This window comes from Orbicella franksi, chromosome 8, assembly GCF_964199315.1.
Source record: "Orbicella franksi chromosome 8, jaOrbFran1.1, whole genome shotgun sequence".
In the NCBI taxonomy this organism is placed as follows: Eukaryota; Metazoa; Cnidaria; class Anthozoa; order Scleractinia; family Merulinidae; genus Orbicella; species Orbicella franksi.
This window is the reverse complement of record NC_138152.1, coordinates 15,454,902-15,478,513: the sequence shown is the minus strand read 5'-3', so window position 1 is coordinate 15,478,513 and position 23,612 is coordinate 15,454,902. Positions and strand designations below refer to the sequence as shown.

At 38.6% G+C, this 23,612-nt stretch overlaps 2 protein-coding genes across 2 annotated transcripts; one reads left to right on the top strand and one right to left on the bottom strand.

The window, feature by feature from the left end:
- Window positions 1-1,099: 1,099 nt before the first annotated feature.
- LOC145494185 (vesicular inhibitory amino acid transporter-like) lies at window positions 1,100-2,913 on the top strand. The gene is made up of 2 exons (XM_081473642.1): window positions 1,100-2,455; window positions 2,848-2,913. The coding sequence occupies exons 1-2, from the start codon at window positions 1,100-1,102 to the stop codon at window positions 2,911-2,913; spliced, it is 1,422 nt and encodes a 473-aa protein (XP_081329768.1).
- Window positions 2,914-4,646: 1,733 nt separating this feature from the next.
- LOC145494723 (prolyl endopeptidase-like) lies at window positions 4,647-23,209 on the bottom strand. Its single transcript, XM_081474288.1, has 21 exons — window positions 22,938-23,209; window positions 21,421-21,516; window positions 18,714-18,882; window positions 16,495-16,596; window positions 15,818-15,877; window positions 14,948-15,027; window positions 14,475-14,590; window positions 13,897-13,946; window positions 12,718-12,813; window positions 11,861-11,965; window positions 11,571-11,672; window positions 10,990-11,070; window positions 10,571-10,684; window positions 9,015-9,163; window positions 8,336-8,452; window positions 7,550-7,645; window positions 7,400-7,447; window positions 7,022-7,075; window positions 6,126-6,282; window positions 5,442-5,510; window positions 4,647-4,911 (listed from the first exon to the last, which is right to left on the bottom strand). Exons 1-21 carry the CDS (start codon window positions 23,138-23,140, stop codon window positions 4,846-4,848), a joined length of 2,130 nt encoding a protein of 709 aa, XP_081330414.1. The 5' UTR covers window positions 23,141-23,209; the 3' UTR covers window positions 4,647-4,845.
- Between the last annotated feature and the right edge of the window lie 403 nt (window positions 23,210-23,612).

Genomic DNA, 23,612 nt, shown 5'->3' with positions numbered 1-23,612 from the left:
CATGTATTTCAATTGTACTCATTTTGGCATAGAAAGTGTAAAACAAATACCTTTTTCCGTAATAAATTTAAGCGTCAATTGTCTATTGAACACGAGAGATTGCAGAGCTGTTCTATTCATCAAACTTTATTTCACACATATGACAACTGGTCAGTTCTTATTTTGGATTAACCAGTCTAACGTACAAGTTAAAAAGTCGAATAAGTGTATTTTAAACTTTGGTTTTTGAATGTTACTATAATTAACATTTCAATCAATTCTTTAGAGATTCCGATAAAGCGACGACGTTCCGATTTTTGTTGTTGTCGTTGTTGTTGTTGTTGTTGTTTTCTTCAACGTGAAACTATCAAAGAAAACCTGAAAAGTTTTAGATAATGTTCAAGAACATAATGGCGCTCACGCAACAGGCAAGCAGCGGTGATCAATATCGATGTAGCGAAGTCTACAATATGTAAATATTAACACCCGTGATTGTCTTCTTATTGTAAAATATCAATGTCTTGTTGCATAATAGGGAGTTTAAGAAGCTACTACGGCGACGCCGAGGACAACGTCGATTAAATAATGACTTTATATTTTTCCCACGAACCTCGCGATACTCTAAAGTCATTTAGTTTGTTTCTCTTTGTCAAAACTATCTCGAACCTGGTTATGGAACACGGCGTAAAATTCGAAATGTAACTTTAAAAATTGTCCGTCGGGGTTCACGTTCTCTACACAACGCAGAATTTGATCATTTCATGCTGTTGTTTTGCAGAGGACGACGAAGAAATGTACCAAGAATTATAACGCACGTGCACAGCCATTGTTCTGCTCATTACACCTCTTGTTTAGCGACGTTCCGTTGACGTTGCCGTCGTGTTTTTCTTAAACTCCCTAATTTAACTGCCTAGATACAAAAAGCTTCCTGCGGAGTGGGCTGGTGTTAATTGCCGTGAAAATGTGTTGTTTACGCACGTAAATGCATTGTTGGGTACAAAAACGGAGATGTTAGCTGACAAGAGCAACGTTTTTTTCCACAGAAACGGGCACCTTCGCTTCTGATCTGCCCAATAAAAATTAGTTTTTCTTCAGAACACACCTGCATTTCGTAACTACCATGGGACTACAGGAAGGTAAATTCGCTTACAAAGCTGTCAAGCCGCACAATGACGAAGAAAGGGAGAACGTGAAAAATGTCAGTAGTATTGATGAAGAAGCAGTCTGTGAAACAAGCAGACTAATCCTCGACAATCGAGCTTCAACATGGAAAGCTATTGCAAACATGACCAGTTTCGTCCAAGGGGTAGGAACGCTGGCCTTGCCATACGCGGTATTCAAAGGAGGCCTCGCAACCATTCTTGGCTTTCCTTTGTTCGCTTTAGTTCATTGGTACACCGGTAAAGTCATGATAGATTCCATTTACGATGATAATTGCGCCGAAACCACAGAGCATAAAACGATTGTTGGAGATGACAAAACACAAATTGCATCGAAGATGAGATCACGAGTTCGTGACAATTACAGCGAGCTTGGTAAAGTTCTTTGGCCGAGGTATGGCGGGGTGATTCTCGATGCTTTTCAGAGTCTTGATCTGTCGATTCTCGGTGTGTCATACCTTATTTCATGTGGATCCCTCCTGGCACATTCACTTCCTAAAGCAGGGCTCACAGAAGCTATGTGGGCGTCCATTGTTGCTGCTTTGGTTTTGCCGTCCACGTTTGTAAATGACCTGGCGTGCGTCGCATGGCAAAGCTTGTTGAGTATAACGTCCTTGATCACTATGGTAAGCGTGCTGATATGGTACACAGTTACCCACTACTCGACCATAAACTTAACGGATGTGCTCTTCTGGGACACCGAAGGCGCCTTTGTCGCGCTTGGCTTGGTCATATCCAGCTACTGCGTGTACTCAATTTTGATTCCTGTCGAAGAAAGTATGGCGGATCCTTCCAAATTCGGTTCAGCCTTGGGGATTTCCTTGTCGTTGGCCGCCATATTCAAAGTTCTATTTTCCCTCTGTGGCTTTCTCTCCTTCTCCCATGCCACTGATGAAGTGATTGGAAACAATTTCCCGCTTGGCGCCCCTCGAACCATCGTCAGTGTTGTATACGTCATGTATGTCATATTCAGCTATACACTGGTCATCTTCCCTGTTTTTCAGTCTCTTGATGGTTCTCGACTTGCTTCTGCAGTCACCTCTCATATTCCCTTTTTCATTTGGTCTGCTACAACAAGATTCCTTGTTGTGTTTACCACCCTCTTTTTGGCAGTTGTAGTTCCACACTTCGCGCTTTTGACAGCGTTTGTCGGAAGCCTCGCTCTACCATTCTTAGAGTATATTGTGCCGTGTTTAGTTCACTTAAAGTTAAAATGGGGCGAGTTGAAACCGCTTCAGGTAGCTGCAGATGGTACAATTGTCGTAATGGGAGTGTTGGCAACTGCGTTTGGTGCTTATTGCTCTGGCAAAGCGTTGGTAATCGAAATGACTGGGCAAAATATAAAGTGACAACGACTGTTAATTAGTTTTCCTTTTGGAATTTGTTTTTAAAAATAGCAGTACTGCTGTTTGAGATAAAGCTTGTTTAATATTAGGAAGATTGAAAACAACATGCAAGTTAAATGTAGATGTATTGAAGTTCCCTCGACTAGGTGCATGGTGTATTCATTCCTGTTAGGCGGAAAATTAGAAAGAAATATCTTTTTCCGTGGAATTCTTTCCTTCGGTATTGCCGTGCAACTTTTCAATTAACGATAAATTGCCAATCACAATGAACTAATTTTCTTAGTTATATAATAAGCTGCTGAATAACTCATTTGCGTTTGTTTGTTTGTTTGTTTGTTTGTTTGTCTGTTTGCTTTGTCCAGATTGATGAATACTCCGACATTTATGCCTTCATCGCACGCAATGCATCTGATCCACCATGCAACTAGTCGAAGGGAACTTTTTTAACAGGATTCCGTATTTATGGAACAATTTGCCCGATTAATTGAGGACTGCCAACTCTAGTGTTTCTTCTTTTAAGAGATCATGTACTATTTTTTATAAAGATAAGGTTTTCGACCCTGAGCGCCCCTATACCAACTGGGCTAACATCAGTAGTTAGTTAGTAAGGATGTTACTTAACCAGTTAGTTAGTTAGATTGTTATTTAGCTAGTTAGTTAGGTAGTTAGTAGATAGTTAATAAATTGCTTGTTAAATGATTAAGCTTTTATATATTCAAACATTTTATCTCCATAATGGTTGACTAGCACGTATGGTTCGTCAGTTCCCTTCTAGTCTTCCTCACTGCCTTGTATGTACTAAGATTTTTTTTTATTAATGCGGTTATTACAATTATTATTACTATTATTATTATTTTGTAATATCGTTTATGATTTTTTTTTCTTTGTTATATAATCGCAGTGAAAATTATAACTGAATAAATTACAAGTGTAGATTTATCCTGAACACTTGTGAAGACCATGCCATTCCAAAACTGTGAAAACGTGACTTCAGTCGGTCTCCGTTATTTGTTTTTCAACGTATTAAAAGGTTGTCAATAAGTAATCCGTGAATTTGCTCTTCATTAATTTTCCCACCCATTTCAACCATGATATCAGCGACCTCGTTAGGGCCGATTTACACGGTACGACTTTGACGCATGCGACAAGCTTACGACAGGCCTACGACATGATTTAGGACCATTTACACGCGCACGACATTTTCACTTACAAACTTTAATGTGCAAAAGTTTGCACCGGGATTTACGGAGCGAAAGTTCTAAAAAACGGTAAACAAATATTCTAGCTGTCCTGCGCTTTGAAAAACCTTTCTAACGAGATGTTTTTCGCTTTAATCCGTTCCGTACTTTTCGAGACACGACTTCATGTGAATCAGTCAACAACAACTTCGTCCGCCATTTTGGCGGAAGAAAACCTCTCCTTCGTCCCCTACTGAGTAGAAATTTGTCACAAAAGACGTCATTTTCTATCGATTTCGGCTACGATAGTCGCAGCGTTTTAAAACATGTTTCAAAATCCTACGGCAGTTTTTTTGACGCACACAACAGCTGTAAGCGAGTTGCAGGTTTGATTTACACGAAACAATTCATGTCGTAGGCCTGTCGTAAACTTGTCGCATGCGACAAAGTCGTATCGCGAAAATCGGCCCTTAGCATTTTCCCATTTTTTAGCCTTTTTGTTCCTTTCTTTCTATCTTTTTGTTGTTCTTTTTCCGATTCATGCTGCCTTCTGGAAGTCATTAATTTAAGCGTATTTAGAAAGTCCTCTTGTCTTGTCCAGGCGTCCCCTCTCCTAGCCTCTCCTAAGTCAGATCGCGGTGCGCGTGTTGTTGTGGGCCTGCTACAATCTGACATCTTTGACCCTGAAGCAGTGCGCGCTCTGTTCGCCAACGAAAGGGAACGGCACCAAGGAAACGAGGAAGACAAAATTAAAAAAAATTCTATAGTACAAAGCCATATAATTTGTTCTTTTTTACCACTCTCAAATAAGCCAAAATCGGCAAAATCACCCGAAAAGTCAAAAATAGAATCCGAAAATGTACCACGGTCTTTAACTTGACTTTGCCACACTGATAAGAGGCTTGCTCGTAAGGAAACTGAGAGATTACACTCAAATTGCTATGCAACATATTACTTACTAGCAAGCATTACGAGCAACGAGATAAAGTCGTAAGAGATATTTAATTTGTGAGTATTACTCCAAGATTATATCAAAACAAAAATACAAAATCTTTGCAAGATGACAAAAATAAACAAAAGCATTCATAAATAGGATAGTTATTTGGTTTTCATGATACAGTTTGTTGAAACTCTCTTTGTTCAAATGAACATTACTCCTCTCGAGATCATGTTGTCGTGTTGTCAGTCATGCCACTGGAGGTTAAGATTGCGTGCGATGAAGGCGTAGATGTCGGAGTATTCTTCAATCTGAACAAAGCAAACAAACAAACAAACACAAATGAATAATTCAGCAGCTTATTATATAACTAAGAAAATTAATTCATTGATTGGCAATTTATCGTTAATTAAAACATTGCACGGCAATGCCGAAGGAAAGAATTGGACGGAAAAAGATATTTCTTTCTAATTTTCCGCCTAACAGAAGTGAATACGCCATGCAACTAGTGGAGATGTAACATTGCTTCGCAACTTCAACTTGTCTTACTAAAACTGCAGGCTCACATTATTCTCGGAGGAATTCGATCAAAACTGAATACCTTTTTTTCGTCATTGTCCACCTAACAAGAGTGAATACACCATGCTACTAGTCGATGGCAATTTCACGCCTTGCATTGTTCCGCGACAATTTGCTGCTTTTTGTATCATTTTCACCAGGGTGGGGTGGTGAGAGGACACTGGTCAAACTTCAACATTCATCAGTTTGATTCGATACCTCATATTCGGTCAGTAGGTCTTTCTTAAAATATATATATGTGTGTGTCACTTTGAAAACTTACAATCTTGGCTGTAGGCTTTCCGAATCCGTGTCCAGCTTCTGTGTCAACTCTGATTAACAGTGGGTTTGTCTGCAAGGAAGCGAGATCAGTTCATTACACCATGAGTTGAAACTAGAAATTTATAGGCCTTTAGACAGGTGAATAGTCTTCATTTAAATTAACCAAGATATGTGAATAACAATTAAAAGACTAAACAAGCATCCTATTCACAAATAAGAGCGACAACACGAAATCTTTTATGAGCATGCTCCGATCACTAAAAAGTGGTTTTCAGGGAGGTCCTAAAACAGAAAATCGAAACAAAGGTAGTTTTCTTAGGTCTTGTTTAACTCATTATCCTATGGTACCTATACCCTTGAGCAATGAATGTATATTTGAGGTATAATAAACTTTAGGTACAATAATAAGATATTTAGCTCTCAAAAATAATCAATAAAAACTCAAATAAACTCCAGGCTCGAATAATCTTTAAAATTGAAGTAAAAGCCCAGTCAGCAAACACAAGTTTGAAACAAACGACGGGGGGCTTTTTGTAGAGAAAATACGGTATGTATGTATCAGAAAAACTCAGTTGACTGTTTCTCGTTTCCGCTAGAGCTTCGAACTTTGAGAATTTACTCTTCTACTGTAGTTAATAAATTGATCGATCGATCGATCGATCAATCAATTAATAAATAACCGCACCTGTTTTTCATAACTGCCCACACAATGCTGCAACTGTGCAATGTATTTCAGAGAATGTAGCGGAACTACACGGTCATCATGGTCAGCGGTCAACAGTAGTAGTGAGGGGTATTGAGCGCCGTTTTCAGGAATCTTAATGTTGTGCAGAGGAGAATATCTGACGAGAAAATAAACATGTCCTGTAAACACTAACCACAACTGAAATAAAAGCTAACAAATACATCACTTTTTCGTGCACGTTTCAGCTGATACTGTACTTCGGCCACCTTGTAAAACCATCTAACAAACGTGTTCGTACTTTGTTGGGGAAACTGGTAACTTGTTTGGTGTAGCTACTGTACAATTCAAATTTCCAGACTCAATTTAATAATTAAACAATTAGATTATGAGCTCGAGATTTCCATCACGCATAGAGTTCGAGAGCGAATAATCTAATTGTTTTAGTGTAAATCTACTAGTTGTTCAAAACTTTATCTAAATCTTCTTCACAGACACTTCGAAAACACCAAGAAGCGACCGTCATTTTGTTAACAAGGGTAAACTGTTATGTTACTCACTATCTGTTATTAATAACCGGTAGCGCAATTTCATACTTAAAACGGAAGCAGTAAACTTGTATTCGATTTGTAATTCTGAATTTATGTAACAAAGCAGCAAAATGAACCTGTAGAAATCAAAAACCTCATTTTGAAACAAATACTCTTGAGCAACACTTGAGCCAGAAGAGAGATCACACAACTGACAGGTCACTTACGTCAAGGCCCAGCGTGTGCAGACTACCAGCTTAAGAAGACAAAGCAACGAAGAACGTCCAGCTTATAGTCTGCACACAACCATTCAACTTGAGTGCAAGTCTCTTCATTGATCGAAAGGTAAACAAAAACCTTAAAACTCACTTAATTAGCCATTCAAAATCCTCCTTCTTATCGGGAGATCCAAAATCTGTTGTCCTTGAAAAAAAAACAATAATTATCGAAGATGTAAAGAAAATGACAAAGGGAAGGGAAAATATGAACGAGAATTCCGCCGTATAATTACTACACTAGAATTCCAATTTCGTTACGGCAGGACTTTGGTGGGATACCTCGTACTTGATCTATTTCTCGCGTTATACTTCATTCTGAATCAAGTCATTTTATGTTCTTTTTTTCTTTATAACAATTGTCTGGTGGGCTCGAAGTCAGCTGCCATTTTGCTCGAGGGGAACGCACATTTGAAGGCACAGATTACAAAATAGACGTAACCACTATTACCAAGTGACAGAAGGTACTTACCACGCATGGCCGATGGTGAATTTGTGAAACTTCAGCATGTCCATAACTCTATGTTAAACGATCAAATAAATTCAATTAAGATTTTCTATAATGCGAAAACTCATCGTAGTCACGCAACACAAAATAATGTCACGCAAATTTCTGACTTACGGTACTTGTGAAACGGCACAGCCAAACAGATCTGGTCTTTGGTTGATACAAGCACCCACCAGAAGGCCGCCATTAGATCCACCGCAGATTGTTATCCTGTCGAGTAAACGAGCACAGAAACTTAAAACTCCGTTCGAGAGATGCTTTCAAGTAGCGCATATTCTAACATTGCAACATTATACACTCTTCTCCGTCCCCGTTTCACTCCTTTTCGCACTCAATTTTGGGAAGAAGTGAGGATAGTGGTGCCAGTTAATTTAAAAAAAATCCTGCGTCTCAAAGTGGCTCAGAGATTTGTGGGTTGGAGCGAGCCGAAGGGTGAGAAAAACATTTCAAGAAAGGTACCAGGATGGCTTACTTTGCAGGACGTTTGTGGTATGGAGAACCGCAATCAGACAAAAAAATTACCCCATCTTTAAAAGATGATCTAAACAGGTGTTGCCCTTTGCTCATTGTATAATTATTACGCAACAAAGCACCTTTTTCCGTGTTTACACAGCCTCATCGAAACACGAGGAGGGTTGGGAAATTCGAGACAGTTATGAAAACCCGAGACGTAGTCGAGGATTTGTATAACTTTCGAGAATTCTCCCAACCCTCGGAGTGTTTAGATGAGGCTATGTAAACACGGAAAAAGTGCTCTATTGCTTTTATAAAATAGGTCTCAAAAATACGCGCGAATCTAAAACGTCACAACCGTGTTTACATACCCTCATCTAAACACACCTATCGACCAATGAGAGCGTGCGTAGTAGCTCAGTTATTTTATAATGTAGACTAACGTACTTTTCTGGTGACGTGTATTTCTGTTGGGTAAGGTATATCGCCGCGTACTGAAAGTCATCAAACACATTCTGTTTGTTGCCAAAGCAGCCCGCTTGGTGCCATGTTTCACCATATTCACTGGAAAGGAAAAAGACAGTTAAGCTCACTGCACAGACGGGATCTCCTCCTAGGAATCAATCCTCTATTGGGTTACACAAGAAGACTCTTCTCAGGGTTGGACCCATTGTTACGTTTGTACAAGGAGACTTATCTCACGTCGTGAAATACATGTAATCTTCTTGCAGCGTTTTCTGGGAGACGTGTCCCAACAACAACACACACAAGAACACATCATCACATTTCATTATTCAAAGGGCGCCGTTGTAGCAAAACCTTGCAGTGAGTCGATGGAAACCTTGCGGCTCCTTGAGGTCCTTTTACCTCTGGGCTCTTATTAACAACTTATTATTTTCCTTGTTGTATTTTTTGTTTGTTTGTTTGTTTGTTTGTTTGCTTGTTTGTTTGTTTTTTACACAACTTATAGTGCGTGTAAAGCTACTCAATTGTGCAAGTAATGTTTGGGTGAGACTATTGTATTGTAGGGAGCCAATTTTGTAGTCCACAGAAGAGGCGTCTACCGGCAGTTGGGACGTTTTCAGGATTTAGTATAAGTCTCCAGGCGTACAAAAGCTGGACTTACCCTCCACCCCTCAAGTTTGGCACAGCGATGATTCCCCCGAGATGTCTCATAAACACAATTCGTGAAACACTAAAGGCGGGAGTGATCGAGATGTTAAATCCTCCATAACCATACAAGTACAGTGGATGACTTCCGTCTAGCGCAATACCCTGATAAACAAAATCCATTGACACAAAAGGTAAGATGCTTATCAAACTTCACACGTATGAGGACAAATAACGCCGTTTATTATCCAGCTACAGCCAATACCGTCCAAATAACAGTACAAATATACAGCGATATTGTTAGTACAATTATTTGTACAGTAGAAAACCTGTTTGCCGTACAGGTCGGCGCGCGCAGGCAAAACTGTCACACTCTCCGTCTTTCACTGATAAATTTATTGACTACAGCAGTTGGATAATAAATCTCTTATTAGTAGTTTTGGTGTGTAGTATCGCTTTATATTTTCGCTCGTTGTTTGTATTTTGACTCGTCCTACGGACTCGTCAAAATACGGCACAACTCGTCAAAATATACAGCGATACTACACACCAAAACATCTAATAAGTTTTAGGAAACAGTCATAAGAAAATACGCGCGCTGATTGGTTAAAAATCGCGTTTCTAAAACTCGATAGAAACACAGAACTAGCACGAGCTGTTGACGTAATGATGGTGCGAGCAAACAGAATTTACATTTTGATAACCAAAGTTAATAAGTTGTTTTCCTTTTTTTCGTCGCGGTGTTTTCTAAAAGAAATAGAATACATGTTCTCCGTGTTTCTATCGAGTTATAGAAACACTCGTGACAGTTTGGGAGAACTCGAAAAAGTTGTGGAAACACTCGCCTACGCCTCGTGTCCGCACAACATTTCTCGTTCTCCTAAACTTCCACTCGTATTTCTATAACTCGATAGAAACACGGTACATGTTTTCTATTTCATAAATATGTAACGCCAGAATAGAAAGAAAATGCAGTTTTCTGGGTGAATTATAGAAAGCAAACTATTAGAAAATAAACGCAATTTTAGTATGTAACATCGCTCTACATTTTTTCTTGTCATTTGTATATAGAGTTGCCCTTCAGGAAACGAAAAAATAATTGAGTTATAGGAACGCGCAGCGATACTATACACTACAGAAGTGCGTCATAACTTATATGAAGTTAGACCACTTTAGAGAACTCGCGAAACTACAGCGAAAGATACATCGATCAATTTCTAACAATTCGAAAGAGAGTTTTCTCATAAGCTTAGCCAATAAACAATAACCGGAAATTGAGATCCGGAGGTCGCGGGTTCAAGTCCCGCTCTGACCACTTAGCTGGAGATGTTTCTCGGTAGACCCTAGTTCAACTCCTCGGTCATGCTTGTAAACAGCCAACTGGTCTGCCTCCCGCCGGTTGGGATTTTTAGGCCTATTATGTTTAGTTAATATATTTGTTTCTTTCAGTTTAAGTGGCATGCCTGTCAACTAGCTAGGTGTAGCTAAGCGCACTGAACACCGTAAACAACAACATAGACTTGTACAATGTGAAATTTATGACAAATACTAATAAAACAATGTTTAACTCACCTTTTTGTGGACAATGAACATTGGTATCTTGGTTCCATCTTTACTTGGATAAAATACTTGTACAGTCTGATACTGACTGGAATCGAATCCCTTGACGTTTGTTGCACGGAAAACCTGCCGTGAAAAAAAAAAAAAGAAAGAAAAATAGGATGTCACTTATCAATCTCTGAGATTGGAATTACATATAATGAGATTAAAAAGATCCCTGGATTTTGCGTTAGTGCAAAAACTTCAAGATGGCAACGACACAATCAACAGTTGATCATTTACGCGCAGCTAAGAAAGGATTCTCTCTAGACTGTGCAGGCAGTGCACAACTTAATTACACGAGACTCGAGGGTTTCTGGTGCCGTAAAGTATGTGAATCTCACGATGACAGACTGCAATGTATTATAATTCACTCAAGTTCAAACACAAACCTTCGGTTGAAAATTGTCTTGAGTTAAGTCACAGTGGTAGATAATTCCAGGCGTTAGAAACGATGTAAACTGGTAGAAGATCTGAAGAAAAACAAAAGAAAAAAAAAAAGTTAATGTTAGACAAATCAAGAGGCCAACAACAACAACAAAAAAAACGCTTGTGTATGGACACTACAGTCAGTTGTAAGTGGCGAGTGGGTGGGGATGGTGTGACTCGTCGACATCGGCCCGAAGAAAGAACTGCAGTAAAATTCTTGAAGAGGGGATTGCTCATTCGCGCAAGTCAAAAGAACAAAGAAAACAAGGTGACCGAGTTAGTCAACGGCTCTAACAAGTCAATTTCGTGAGGAGTTGCACACTAGGGCAAATGCTATAACTTATGACTCATTTTAGCGACACCACCTTTTTTTCTTGAACCCTGCTTTTTTGAGACCCAAGGTAGACATTTATCCCCGTCTTCCCTTGGGTTAAAGGCACCCCTCGCTACTCCTGGGACTGTTTACTGATGACAGCTTTGGCAGTGACAGGAAACGCAGCAGTTACGTAATTATCCAAGCAAGGTTTCCGCGGGCTTTCCCTACCTCTGAATCCTTCTTTCGCCCTGAATAGCCAACAATACTACCGATATCGAGAGGAAAAGTCATGAGTCTTTCGCCTGTCAAGTTGTGAAGATGAAGGACGCTCTGTAAACACCAACAAACACGTTAAGTTACAATAGCCCTATCATTCAGCTCACATGTGAACACGTAAGTTCTCCATACAAGTGTTTATACATTTTACACAGAAACGTTGGGATGAATTTGACAAGATATGTATACTTAATACGGAAGTGTACATGATCTACACGCTCAAAGGTTTGTTGCCTTCTAACCTTGACGTCATGTAGGTAACAGAGCACCAACAAGTTCTGTTTGACACAGGCCACCCATTCTAAAACATCTTTCTCGTCTTCCTGGACCAGAGAGGTCCAATGTTCCTGTAGTTAAAATGCAAAATCATCATAACATTTACACGGTTCTCAAGTAAACTACGCCGAAGGTGTATCCCCTACTCACGAGAAATATTTACAATGTGCGCGTATGTCTTAAAGTTAAACATGATATCCAGGAAACAGCAGTAATCAAGTGTTTTCGTATTTCGCATTTCCATATGAAATAAATTAAACATTCATGGGTGTTTACATGTAAACTATCACTAATTTTCTCGACAGCCCTCGCAATTAACACGACTCACCAAAACGGCTTTAGTTAGTTTCCTACTCAACCTCTACTGAAGTCGTCACGCAACGGGAGGGGCGTTGCGTGACGATACAAATAACGGCAAGTGGGAGACAAGAGACGACTGACCGGACGCAGCTTTCAAATGGCCAATTAAGCGATGAAAATCTACTGATCTGAGTCCAGTCCTAAAGATGCGCATAATTTTGATCAAATAAAAGACAGCAAAACAAACCAGGACATTACAATGTATCTTGTGGCAGTAACAGTGATGGTAGCTGATAAAGACTTGTTTTTTATCATCACAAATACCACTGCCTACCTATCTTTGGAAGCACTGTAATTTTCTCCATTTCCCTACAGGACTAATAACATTTTCGTGAACGTTTTTTTTTTTCTGAAATTTAAACGATAATTCGTGAATTTGAACAAAACCACTAAATACGAACAAAGTAGGTTTAAGAGTTTTTTGTAACCAACCATTTTCTACTTCTATTTTCAATGCACTTACCATCTCAGGTTTTGAAAAGTCGATCTTGATTAGTCTGTATCTTGGAGCTTTTAAGTTGGTCTTGAAAGTGAAGAGTGTTCCCTCATTTGTGATGTACTGGAGATAGAAAACACAAACAATATGTATTACATACACGTATACAATGTACATGTAGTGTACTTACATTTCTTTAACGCAAAAATTTTAAAGAAGATTGAAATAACTAAGCGACCCAAATTTCAACTTTACAGAGCCCGAGTTATTAGCAAAACAGAACTTAGTACATGTACATGTATATGTTCACGGTATCTATTGGTGCGTCGGTCCGCCACTTTGGTGTATTACCTTAGTACACCAAAGTAGTAGCCAAGACGATTTAACAAAAGACGGAGTTTGCGTTTTATGACACAAGTTTCCACTTAAGAGTATTTTAGTTATTAATTTTAACAGATTTAGGCACTTCCTCATGAGCCTCTGGCTGGGGTGATCGCGCAAGCACTCCCTGTGTTTGACATTAAATTTGCATTTACATTTTGTTTTTTCACATTTAACAACGGTATATCTGAAAGTACTTACTATAAGGGCAGATATAATATTTTGGCTTCTGCAGCATCTTTCAGATCTCACTGAATTAGTCTCGTATTACGACGTTGGGCCAGAATTTCATGATAAAGACAAAAGGGTTCATCTGGAGTACGGTGTACTGTGTACACATAGCTATGGAAATGGACTTGTAAATGAGCTGTCAACGATGAAAAATTCACTGAGCCATATGAAACAGACGTCTGCACAAAATGCAAATCACATTGTGTTGAATGTAAACGATTACCAGGGGTTGTTTTTACTTAGCATGCCTAACTGTTTAAAAAAAAAAACCTTTCAATCTTAAAGGAGCTCAGTCACGGTGTTTTGTCTTTTGTTTTGGCCACGTACAAAATCTCCTTTAAATGGAAGGAAACCTGAAAATAATAGTTTACTAAGATAGAAAAACATCAAGGAGATAATAACAAACTATAAAGGAACAAGGATGGTCAAGGATGGAGAAGATTGACACGGATTGTAAACGACGAATTTGAAAAATTTAGGTTAAACTTTTCAAAATGTGCAAACCGTGTCTGAGCCCCTTTAATAGGGGAGCAGGACAAAGAAGTAATTCATTTAAAACTTGTATCGTAATCATTGATTTCCACGTTAGATCACCTCATATTCAGCATCAAAGTTGTCCACCACCTTCTCAAACGGAAGTAAACCTAACCAACAAAGCGGAGAACAAGAGTTAAATCTCACTGCTTGTCTGTCATAAGTGTGATGTTATTGGTTAATAGTAGTCTTGGAAGTACAGTTTAAAACAAGACTAGACCTCTAACCTGAGTGACCAGAACCAAACTACAGCGTGTCTCAACACTGCATGTACATTTTGTCGGTCGCAAAATTTAGCCATTTTGTCTTCAAACCATACATGTCAGGGTGTGAAAAAAAGTTTGAAATGCAGTTGCCCAGTGGGCCAGTACATTTCAGTTTTCAGTTGCCCCCACTAAAAATATTAGGTGCACAATGTTCAGTCTTTATATCAACTAAAAAGACTACTGACGCTAATTTCACTAGCCCATTGGTTCCCCCAACTTCCATTTTCACTTGCCCAAGAGCAAATTTCCTTGCTCCGGGCAATCAGCCCTGGGTTTAGCACTGCCCTGCAAGCACTCCAAGATTCAAGTCATTCACCCACTTTGATTATTTCTTCACAATCACAAGACGTTACAGCAATGATTAAATGTCACCTCTAATTCCCTCCTTGTGGTTTTCCAGGTCACAGTAGAAAAGTCTATTCACTGGGGCACAGCCTTCATGAGGAGTTAATATCAAATATTTTCCACAGTCACTCACTTCAGCTCCTCTGCAAGAAAAACAGAACGGTTGGTTTAGAAAACCATTAACTCATTCAGCATATATTTTATTCAGCTAATTGATAACCAGTGAACTGACACAATTTCTTCCTGTTGTTTTGTGCTAACTCAACAGGTTGAAATGTGGCTGCATTCACAACAAAGGGTTAAGACATGAAGGACTGGGTGATGATTACCTAGAAAATTTGTACAAAATACACGCATTTACCTTGATAAAATTAATTTCAAACTGAGCCAATAATTGGCATTAACCAAATTGTCAATACTACATGTCTTCAAGACTGGTTTGATGGCCATGACATTTACTTAACTATTTTTGTAAGAAGTGAATTTAAATTAAGACTTACATAGACCACTTTGGATGGTCAGGAAATTCACAGCAAAGAACATCTTCTGATTGGCTTGTTCCAAGTGCATGGTAATAAAGCTGTCACAAAAAAACAAAGATTTGAGCAAATAAAATAAAGGTAAAGGTGAAGTCTGTATACAAGCCGAGTGGCCCATCAGGCTGGAGCTTATCCCACTTTCTGTAGCATGGGGTGACTAGGAATATTTCTACTCCCCCCTGGAGGGGATGCTAGTAGTCCACCGCAAGGTTACCCTCAGCATTAAGTTCCCCAATACCCATTTATATACCTGGATGGAGAGAGGCACTGTGGGAGTAAAGTGTCTTGCACAAGAACACAACACAGTATCCCCAACCAGGGCCCTGATCACTTGATCTAGAGTTGCACACTAACCTTTAGGCCATAGTGCCTCCCAAGCAAATAAAATAAAGGGAAGTCTAAATCAATTAATTGGACATCAGAGGGTAAAAAGAAAAGAGACTCCATCAGATCCACCTGGAGGAGGACTGTAAAGTCAAAAGTTTAGGCTCTAAACCACAACTGGAGGCAAGGGCCAAAAAGAATGGAGAAAGCTTGTTCATCCCCTAAAGGACAAATGAGAATGATGACTCAGCAATATTTATGTCTCCAAGATCATCAAAGAGGTGAGAAGGATCCCCAAAATGGGGAGAGGGTAGGAGCGCACCAGGGAGCCAGGGAGCCAGGGAGTCAGGGAGAGAACCAGCAAGGGATGGAGGGGAGGGGAAGAAGCAGAGGGAGGGAGAGAGAGGAAGAGATGTTAAAGTACATGCATGTACTGTACTTGAATGCACTTTCAACTGTACAATCTAACAACAAGCATTTACACTGTTGATCGCCTTTACAACTCACCTTCTGATCAAGGTTTAGATCAGTCTCTGTTCCATCTGCTTTAGAATTTGTAGGATAACGCTGTTGGACAGAAACAAGAGAAAAATCAATCATGTACATATACAATGTATTATGTACAATTTACTAGTCTTATAATTATATAATCATTTAATTGGAAAGCACTACTAAGCAGGCAATTATTGCATGAAAGGATACTGTATGATTGCATGCATTACTAACTGTTTTGGAACACAGAACATCATTGTCGTCATCACACAATGCACATGTATACATACATACAAGTGCATCATCATAATCAGCAGAGCTGTAGTGCCTTCCAATTGAGGATGAGTGACAACCCACAATTCTTTTGGTCAATAAACTATTTATACTTGTATGTATAATAAATTGTTTAAATTTGATGATTATTATAATTCAAGAATGTATTACAGTTTGTATTATCCAAGCTCAAAAAGCGAGCCTGGTGTTGTTTAGTGCATGCATGCATGTTCTTTCTGTCACGAGAGTCAGTTTCAACAGCTACACTGTAGTTGTAGGGATGCTAAGGTGAACTCTGGTTTCACTGAGATGGAAACGCAATAAGAAAATAAATGAAGTGCAACATTCCTTTAGTTTACCAATGTTTCATCATTTCAATGAATGACAAGCTTGTATTAACACAAAATAAAAGAACTTACATTGTAGAACAACCCTTTATTGTCATGTGTCCAAGCCATGCTGGTAAACTTTGCATTCTCTAGAGAGTCTGACAATTGTACCTTACCATCCACCTGCATAAACTGAGAAAAAAAATTACATTTACCATTTATTACTGCTTAGCATGACTGCACTCATGCGGCACTAACATCAGAATTTAGCACACTGAATGATTGATGTTAATTTCACCTCCTGTTTCCAACAGACATGACTCTCAGGCATTGCATTTTGAAATCTCATCCATGGATAATCTTTAATCTTCAATCTTTAATCATTATTTACACATGGTAAGGTACAATAAACTCCAATAAAATGTCTAAGATACTAAACCTAAAATTCTAATCCCAATATTATACATGTATCAACTTATAACAATATTCTACTTATAAAGCTGATTTCCATGAATGCTGTGTGTTTAAAACATTTAAAATTTAAATTGATTTAAAGAACCAAACTCTCTAATGTTACAGGGTAAACTGTTCCAAAGGGTTGCACCGCTGTAACTAAAACTAAAACTAAAACTAAAACTATGGATAAACTGTGTGAGGTCACCCTCATGCAAATCCCTCCCAAAATTACCAAAAAAGATGTGGGTAAGGTATATGAAAGGTAAAGCCAAAGCCCTACAGGGTACGAGCCAAGTGGTCTATCAGTCCAGTGCTTGTCTCTGATTAGAGTGGAATGAAGCAACTAGGGGTATTTCTAACCCCCGGCCCCAAGATGGGATGCTCAAGCCTGCAAATAACAGTCAGTCATTGGACAATTGTCTGGTAATTTTGGGGTTTTGACAGGTAAAAGCTTAGCCTGGTCGGACACCCTGACCGGGCATTTCTGCTAAACAAAAAATATTTTAACCAGAAATTTGTGACTGAATATAAAACAAGTTATTTTATTATACTGCCACACAATACTACGCAAAAAAGCTTTGTTATCAGTTTTGTTTTTATTCCATTTCTGAGAAATCACGGACAATGCATCGTCTCAAATGTCATGTCGATTATTCAAGCTACATGATAATCTACACATTTTGCAGTGGTGTCGTGAAAGATCGCGAAGCCCCATTCAATCTGAATTACCTTTGTCTGAAAAACTACGAAAATCTGAGTTCTTATGTCGTTTCTCGTAGTTTAATATCTGCAAGTGTTGTGGAATTAATTTTTAGTCGTAATTTGACCCGATTGAAATATTATGCAAATTGGATACACAGCCCAAATTCTCACATTTCGTTTATCAGAATGCAATCGCTTTCAAAAACTTTAAAATCTCTAAAACGTAACCAAATGTTTTTCTAGTCCGTATGATCAAAAATCAGTTTTATAGCTCTTTATAGGTTTTTATAAGTCGGTGGTTCACAGACATGTTTTTGAATGTACAAATTAGTCACGCTTTGTAGTCATGACCACCTCCAATTAAAATTTCATCTACTTATGCAAATTTTTTTTCAATTGACCCCGAAACTTTTTAGGGGAAACTTGCCTTCAGAAAAAGTCGAAGAATTCATTTCAGCCAAATGTCAAGTCTCTGAATGTTATTGTCAGTTCTTATACTGACAAGCTGTCTAAGCAGGATATTTCCCCGTGGTTTTCTGGGAAACTTGATATACAGGAAAATACGGAATACATGTGCGAGTAAGTGAGTGAAGGCAAACTAGGGGTACAAACGTTTGTAAATTTGTTGATTTTCAACTGTAAAATAATACCTGACTTAATGTAAAGGTCCCCTTTCTGTTGCTAGTACATGTATCAAGTTTACACTCAATTGATTTTACTTTTAAGCCATTCAAATTTGCTGGCTTTTCGTCAGGTCAAAACTTGTCTTTGGCCTGACAAATGACCTGCTTATAGACAAAAATTATTTGCAGGCTTGGATTCTACATTGTACATGTACATGTAGTTCATCGCAGGGTTACAGGTCACTCTCATGCAAATCCCTCCCAAAATTACCAAAAAATTTACCCAGGCCACTCAATTCAGAGGCAAGTGCACTAGCCACGAGGCCACTCCACCTCAAAAAAAGAAAGACACATACACAAAAGTCAAGTACAGTACAGTGTACGTGTACTTAAATTATCTTATAATATTTTATTCCACTGGTATAAACAGACTATAAAGCCCACAAGTTCTCTGAGCAACACAAATGAAAGGCAGCAATATTTTATATCTGTTAGGTAATTGTACATCTACACAAGTTTACAATGTACCTTTATGGTGACCCAGTCAGAGCCTTTATTTGATAGGGAATAAGCAAAAAGCTGTCCATCTTCAGAGAATGATCTTCCAACCAGTGCTATGGTACCATCTTCAGACAGTTTGTTAGGGTCAAGAAATACTTCAGGCTCGCTGTCCAGTGAGCCTTGGACATACATGACACTAAATGGAAAATATAAATTTTGTACACATTTGTGCATGTACATATAAGCCATTTAAAGCTAATCTAATCAATGTAGTTTCCAAAGTGCTTTCACAGAGCTCTAGTTTAACAGCAAATGCCACAGAGCTGTATACATGTTTGAGAGGCCTGTAACAACTTCCTCCAGTGGAGCAAATTTTGGAAAATGCTACTGTTTTAGAAGGCAATTCACAACAGAATCTCTGATGATGCAAATTCTCATTCCATTGTGAGATTATAACATAGCCTTAGCAAAGCGCACATTCTGATTGGCTAATATGTTCGATCCATTTGCCCGTGGGTTGCACACTGACATCAGTTTGTTTATTTGAGAACTTTTTCTCAGCATTTTTTTTTATCGATGTTGACACTTTGGAAAACATAATTCCTATTTTTCTTCTCCTAAAATATGGAAAAATCTAATAATCCTTCCAAAGATGAGGAATATTATTCCTGTGAGCTACCAAATTTCAAGCTAAGTTTTTTGCTGTGCCTCCACCTAAGGAATTTGCAAATTTAAGCAAGCAGGAGTCGAGTCAGCTGGCTGAACAAAGGCACTCGGTACTCAGTGATGGACCAAAAAAACAACAAACTGGTCTGTATTAGCCTTTCGAGGTTAGTAATGCATTGCGAAAATTTTAGAGAGAATTTTCTAGCAATTTGACGGCAATAAAATTCAGCACAAGCTTTCAGATTGTAAAACTTTCCTGGTATCGAAAGCCATTCAAATGCTTTCGGCAAAAAAAACTTGAACACGAGAGCTTTAACAAATCTCTGTTTGTGAAGTCTTACATACGAAATCCTTCTGTTCCAAAAATGTTACAGAGGTAATGGCTTTTCTGACCTTTAATAAAGGAAGTTTTGTCAAATATGAGTGGCCCCTGATGAATTATTTCAGTTCCCAGGTTTTAGTTTTGCTCGAAAGCTCATTGCTTGATTGTGAATTGAACTCTTGAAGAAAAAGCTGCTTGAAAGGAAAACTGCATCATGCACAAATATAAGATTACATTTCTGACATTTTCCTTAATGTTTCAGTCTCACTTCTGTTCATTTAAGCTTATTTTACCAAATAACAAAAGTGACAGAGATCATTTTTAAAGCCATTTATGTGTTCAAGTTCAGCCTTAGATGCACAAGTTATCAAATATTTAAAATGAAGTGGAAAGGAAAACGTAACCCACAAACCTGCTATTGAATAAGCCGGAATATCTCAAACAGCTCAAAGCCAGGCGTGTTTGGTTCGCTTTCTTCTCCACTTTCTTTTAAGAAATGTCTGGTTCCATATTGTTCTTTCCTTTTGCTGGAGAGGCAGTGAAGGACAGAGAGCTCAACCACCAAAAGTTTCTACCATGTGCAGTTTGTTTTCAATTCTTTGGAAAACTAATCCAAATTTGGGCTTGACCAATTTTTGAGAAACACTTTTACCGACTGCAGTTTTTGTTTGTCGTCAGCTTGATATTTAGCTTAACTGAGCACTTCGAAATTGTTTTTTTGCCCGAGAAACTATTAATTCGCCACGACTCAAGAAAAAATTTGACATGTTGCTTTGTCAGATATTTGAATGAACATTTTTGCTGTGGTTACCCGGCAAGGGGGGCTGACCCAGCTTGACTACTGCTTTCATGTAAATGCTTAAATAAATAAACATTTGACTGCAAAAGGGTTACCAGCTGTGGTGACTCAAAACAGGGTAAAAAGCAACCCAGGGTCGTGGAAAGAGAGCCTAAGAGGACCTAAGAGGGCCTAAGAGGGCCACACAGGCCTAACAGAATCAAAACAGAATCACAATCCATGTTCACAACAGAATCTTTGATGATGCAAATTCTCATTCCATTGCAAGAGTTTGAGAGGATTACAGAGACCTAATGTCAGCATTTGACAGTAAATTAAGTTTACACAATATGAGCCTTTCAAGTCATCCAAGACTCATCCTTACACCGGTAAATGTTTGGGTCAGGCCAGGGGTCAGGCTACATGTATGTCACATTGTACAGCATGTATATTGTACAGGACCTAATCCCAGAAAATACCGCTACATGTACATGTACCTCCTCATGGATCTAGGTCATTGGAAATTCCTATGAGGTACATACTGTAATGTAGGGGATTGCATACAATGTATTCCAAATTTTCAAAGGAAAATTATCTAAAATATACTGACAATGGACTCATGCTTTTTTTGAACCTTCAAGGAAAACAAAAATTGGGTCGAAAAATCGGAGAGTTTGAGAAATCAGGGGTAAAATTACAGTGTTCGACTGAGGAGAGGGAACGACTTTTGGTTCAAGTTAATGGGAGGTTTGAATAATTGAAGGTTCGACAAATCGGGATTCCACTGTAATACTACACTAGAAATTCAAGGGGGGTGGTAGGGTTCACACAATAAACCCTTCTGCAACAGTGGGGGAGGAGGGGGCAAAGGAAACATTGTATACTACTAATACATGTACAAAGTATGTATACACAGTCATTTTCATGTTTCAAGTAGAAACAAAAGCATCTGAGTCTGGTTATCGTACCTTTGATTTTGTAATCCAGAGTTGTGGAAATAGAAGTACTTTGAGCCTCTTTTGAATGGGCAGCCATACTTTGGATAGTCCCACAGTTCTGTCAACCTATAACACAGAATGGAAACAACTGAAAATTGCACTGCACCACCTGAAGTACAAGGTGGTACTAGAGAATTTTGGAAGTGGTCTCACTCTAAGGTCTTAGATTTTGTGACACCCCTGTTGTGTTTTGTTTTGTTGTGTTTTCTTCTAGGGGCTCACCCCAAGGCCATATGGTCTTGTCTATTTAACATGGCGCAGTTGATAGGCGAAATGGTGACGAATTTTCTTCTCAACCGAATCAACGTCGGCAAATCTTGGCTTTAGAAGAGATTACAAAATATTGAGTCTGTGGCAACTAAATTCCACTATTTAAGGACTTCAAGTTATTCTCCTGTGGAGGGGGATGGAAGATGTGGTGATGTGTTCCCTGCTAAGGGACTGGGGCCAGCCCCGAGACCACATTTTCTAGTCTATCTAACAGCCCCTTACAGCATATGTACAATGTACAGAGAATTATTGTACAATTAAGATATAGAGATAACCTGGAATTGTATATCGAAACTTGCGCAGAACCATAAGTTTTCTATGCTTCTGAATAGGCCATGTTCAATTTCATAAGATCGACATTCCAACATGGCTCTAAGGCTTTCAGGACAAACCTCTATATTTACATGTAGTGGTGTTTTCTTTGTATGCAAGTCTCTTTTGTCTCTTTTGGAAACTGAGGGACAAAGAAAACTTGTTAAATTTGCAATTTTGCCCTGAAAACCTCGGAGCCATGTTATAATTTTAATAGTACCGAACATGGCATTTTTTAGAGCTGTTGTCAAGGAATAATAACTAAACTGAAAGAATAACTGAACTCAAAGAATAATTACTGAACTGGCAAAGTCGCACACTGTTGCACTATTTATGTAACTGTATTGTTACGTACGAGGTGGCCTCAACTAAAAGCCTTATGGTTTCTAGAGGTCACCTTGCCTCACATTAAAATATTTATAAATACTACTGTACATTAAGTAAAAAGGCAAATAAATAAATAAACAAACAAATAAACAAACCCCGTAACATTTGCTACGGATGAGTATGCTTAATGGGCTTATGATCTTTAGTCACATGTATGGGTGAACTCGCCTGTTAATGCTACAGTTCACCCAGAAAACAACAAGTTGGTTACTGGTGTGAAGATCAAGGTAACAGGTGACTCAAAAATTAATGACAGCCTTGTGTGATAAATTTATACAAGAAGCCAAGTAACCATTGATGGGGCTATTGTGTTTCCCCGAGCTTTCCAGTCGTTAGCATATTTGTCGACTACATGATTTGACTGCATTAAGTACCATAAGGACTAGATTGGCGAGTTCAATTTCTTACATTTTTGAAATCAGATCAGAGTAAAGCTACATCAGGTAAAACCAAAGCCATTACAGGATCGAAGAGGACATCTCCTTCTCGCGGCGTGCTATTAAACTAATTCGTCTCACCTGGTTTTGAAGTTTTCTCGTGTTTCACAGTCAGCTAGGTAAGGCATCGTTATGGCATTTTGTTGTTCTACAAAAGCCTCGGTTTCTTTCGAGTCTGGATCTTCCAACCAAACATAAGGATCAGAAATCTTCGAGCCATGATAGTCATTTATAGCGCTTTCATCTCGACGAACCTTTGGGTAAGAGAAACGTTCAGGCGCCATTTTGAGTCTTCTACGTGGAGGACTGGGCTGACCGCGAAAGATTGGTACGACCGAATGACATCATCAGTGTGCTGAAAATAACACGCACTGGGTACAAAAAAACATTGCAGTCATGAGCAACCCACGCTCAATTTGTACAGATTATTATCGGCCGCTCTTTAAGTATGATGGTTGATGTAGAAAGACAAATGTAACTGAGGAAAAACAAAACCAACAAATAGCAATAATTTTGAATGACACAAGACATTTTTTTTTTTGAAAAGCGCAGCCTGCGCTACAGTCAGCAAAATAGCTAACGAGGCAAATATTGAATTATGCTAAGCTGCTCAATAACATTAGTCCTCAATTTTGATTTGTTTACCCTTATAAAACCATGACCTAAGCTGAAAAAAATTGCGGATAAGTTTTGAGCAATTATCTCACTTGCTTTATAAAGACTTTTTATGAAAGGATCTGAAAGGTCAGCGAAAAA

Excerpts from the sequence above, each read along its gene's own strand:
- LOC145494185 (XM_081473642.1), top strand. The coding sequence starts at position 1,100 with ATGGGACTACAGGAAGGTAAATTCGCTTACAAAGCTGTCAAGCCGCAC. Across the intron at positions 2,456-2,847 it reads ATTGCTCTGGCAAAGCGTTG|ATTGATGAATACTCCGACAT; the intron begins GTAATCGAAATG and ends TGCTTTGTCCAG.
- LOC145494723 (XM_081474288.1), bottom strand. The coding sequence starts at position 23,140 with ATGGCGCCTGAACGTTTCTCTTACCCAAAGGTTCGTCGAGATGAAAGC. Across the intron at positions 11,071-11,570 it reads GGCGAAAGAAGGATTCAGAG|ATCTTCTACCAGTTTACATC; the intron begins GTAGGGAAAGCC and ends GTTTTTCTTCAG. Across the intron at positions 7,076-7,399 it reads TTCACCATCGGCCATGCGTG|GACAACAGATTTTGGATCTC; the intron begins GTAAGTACCTTC and ends TTTTTTTTCAAG.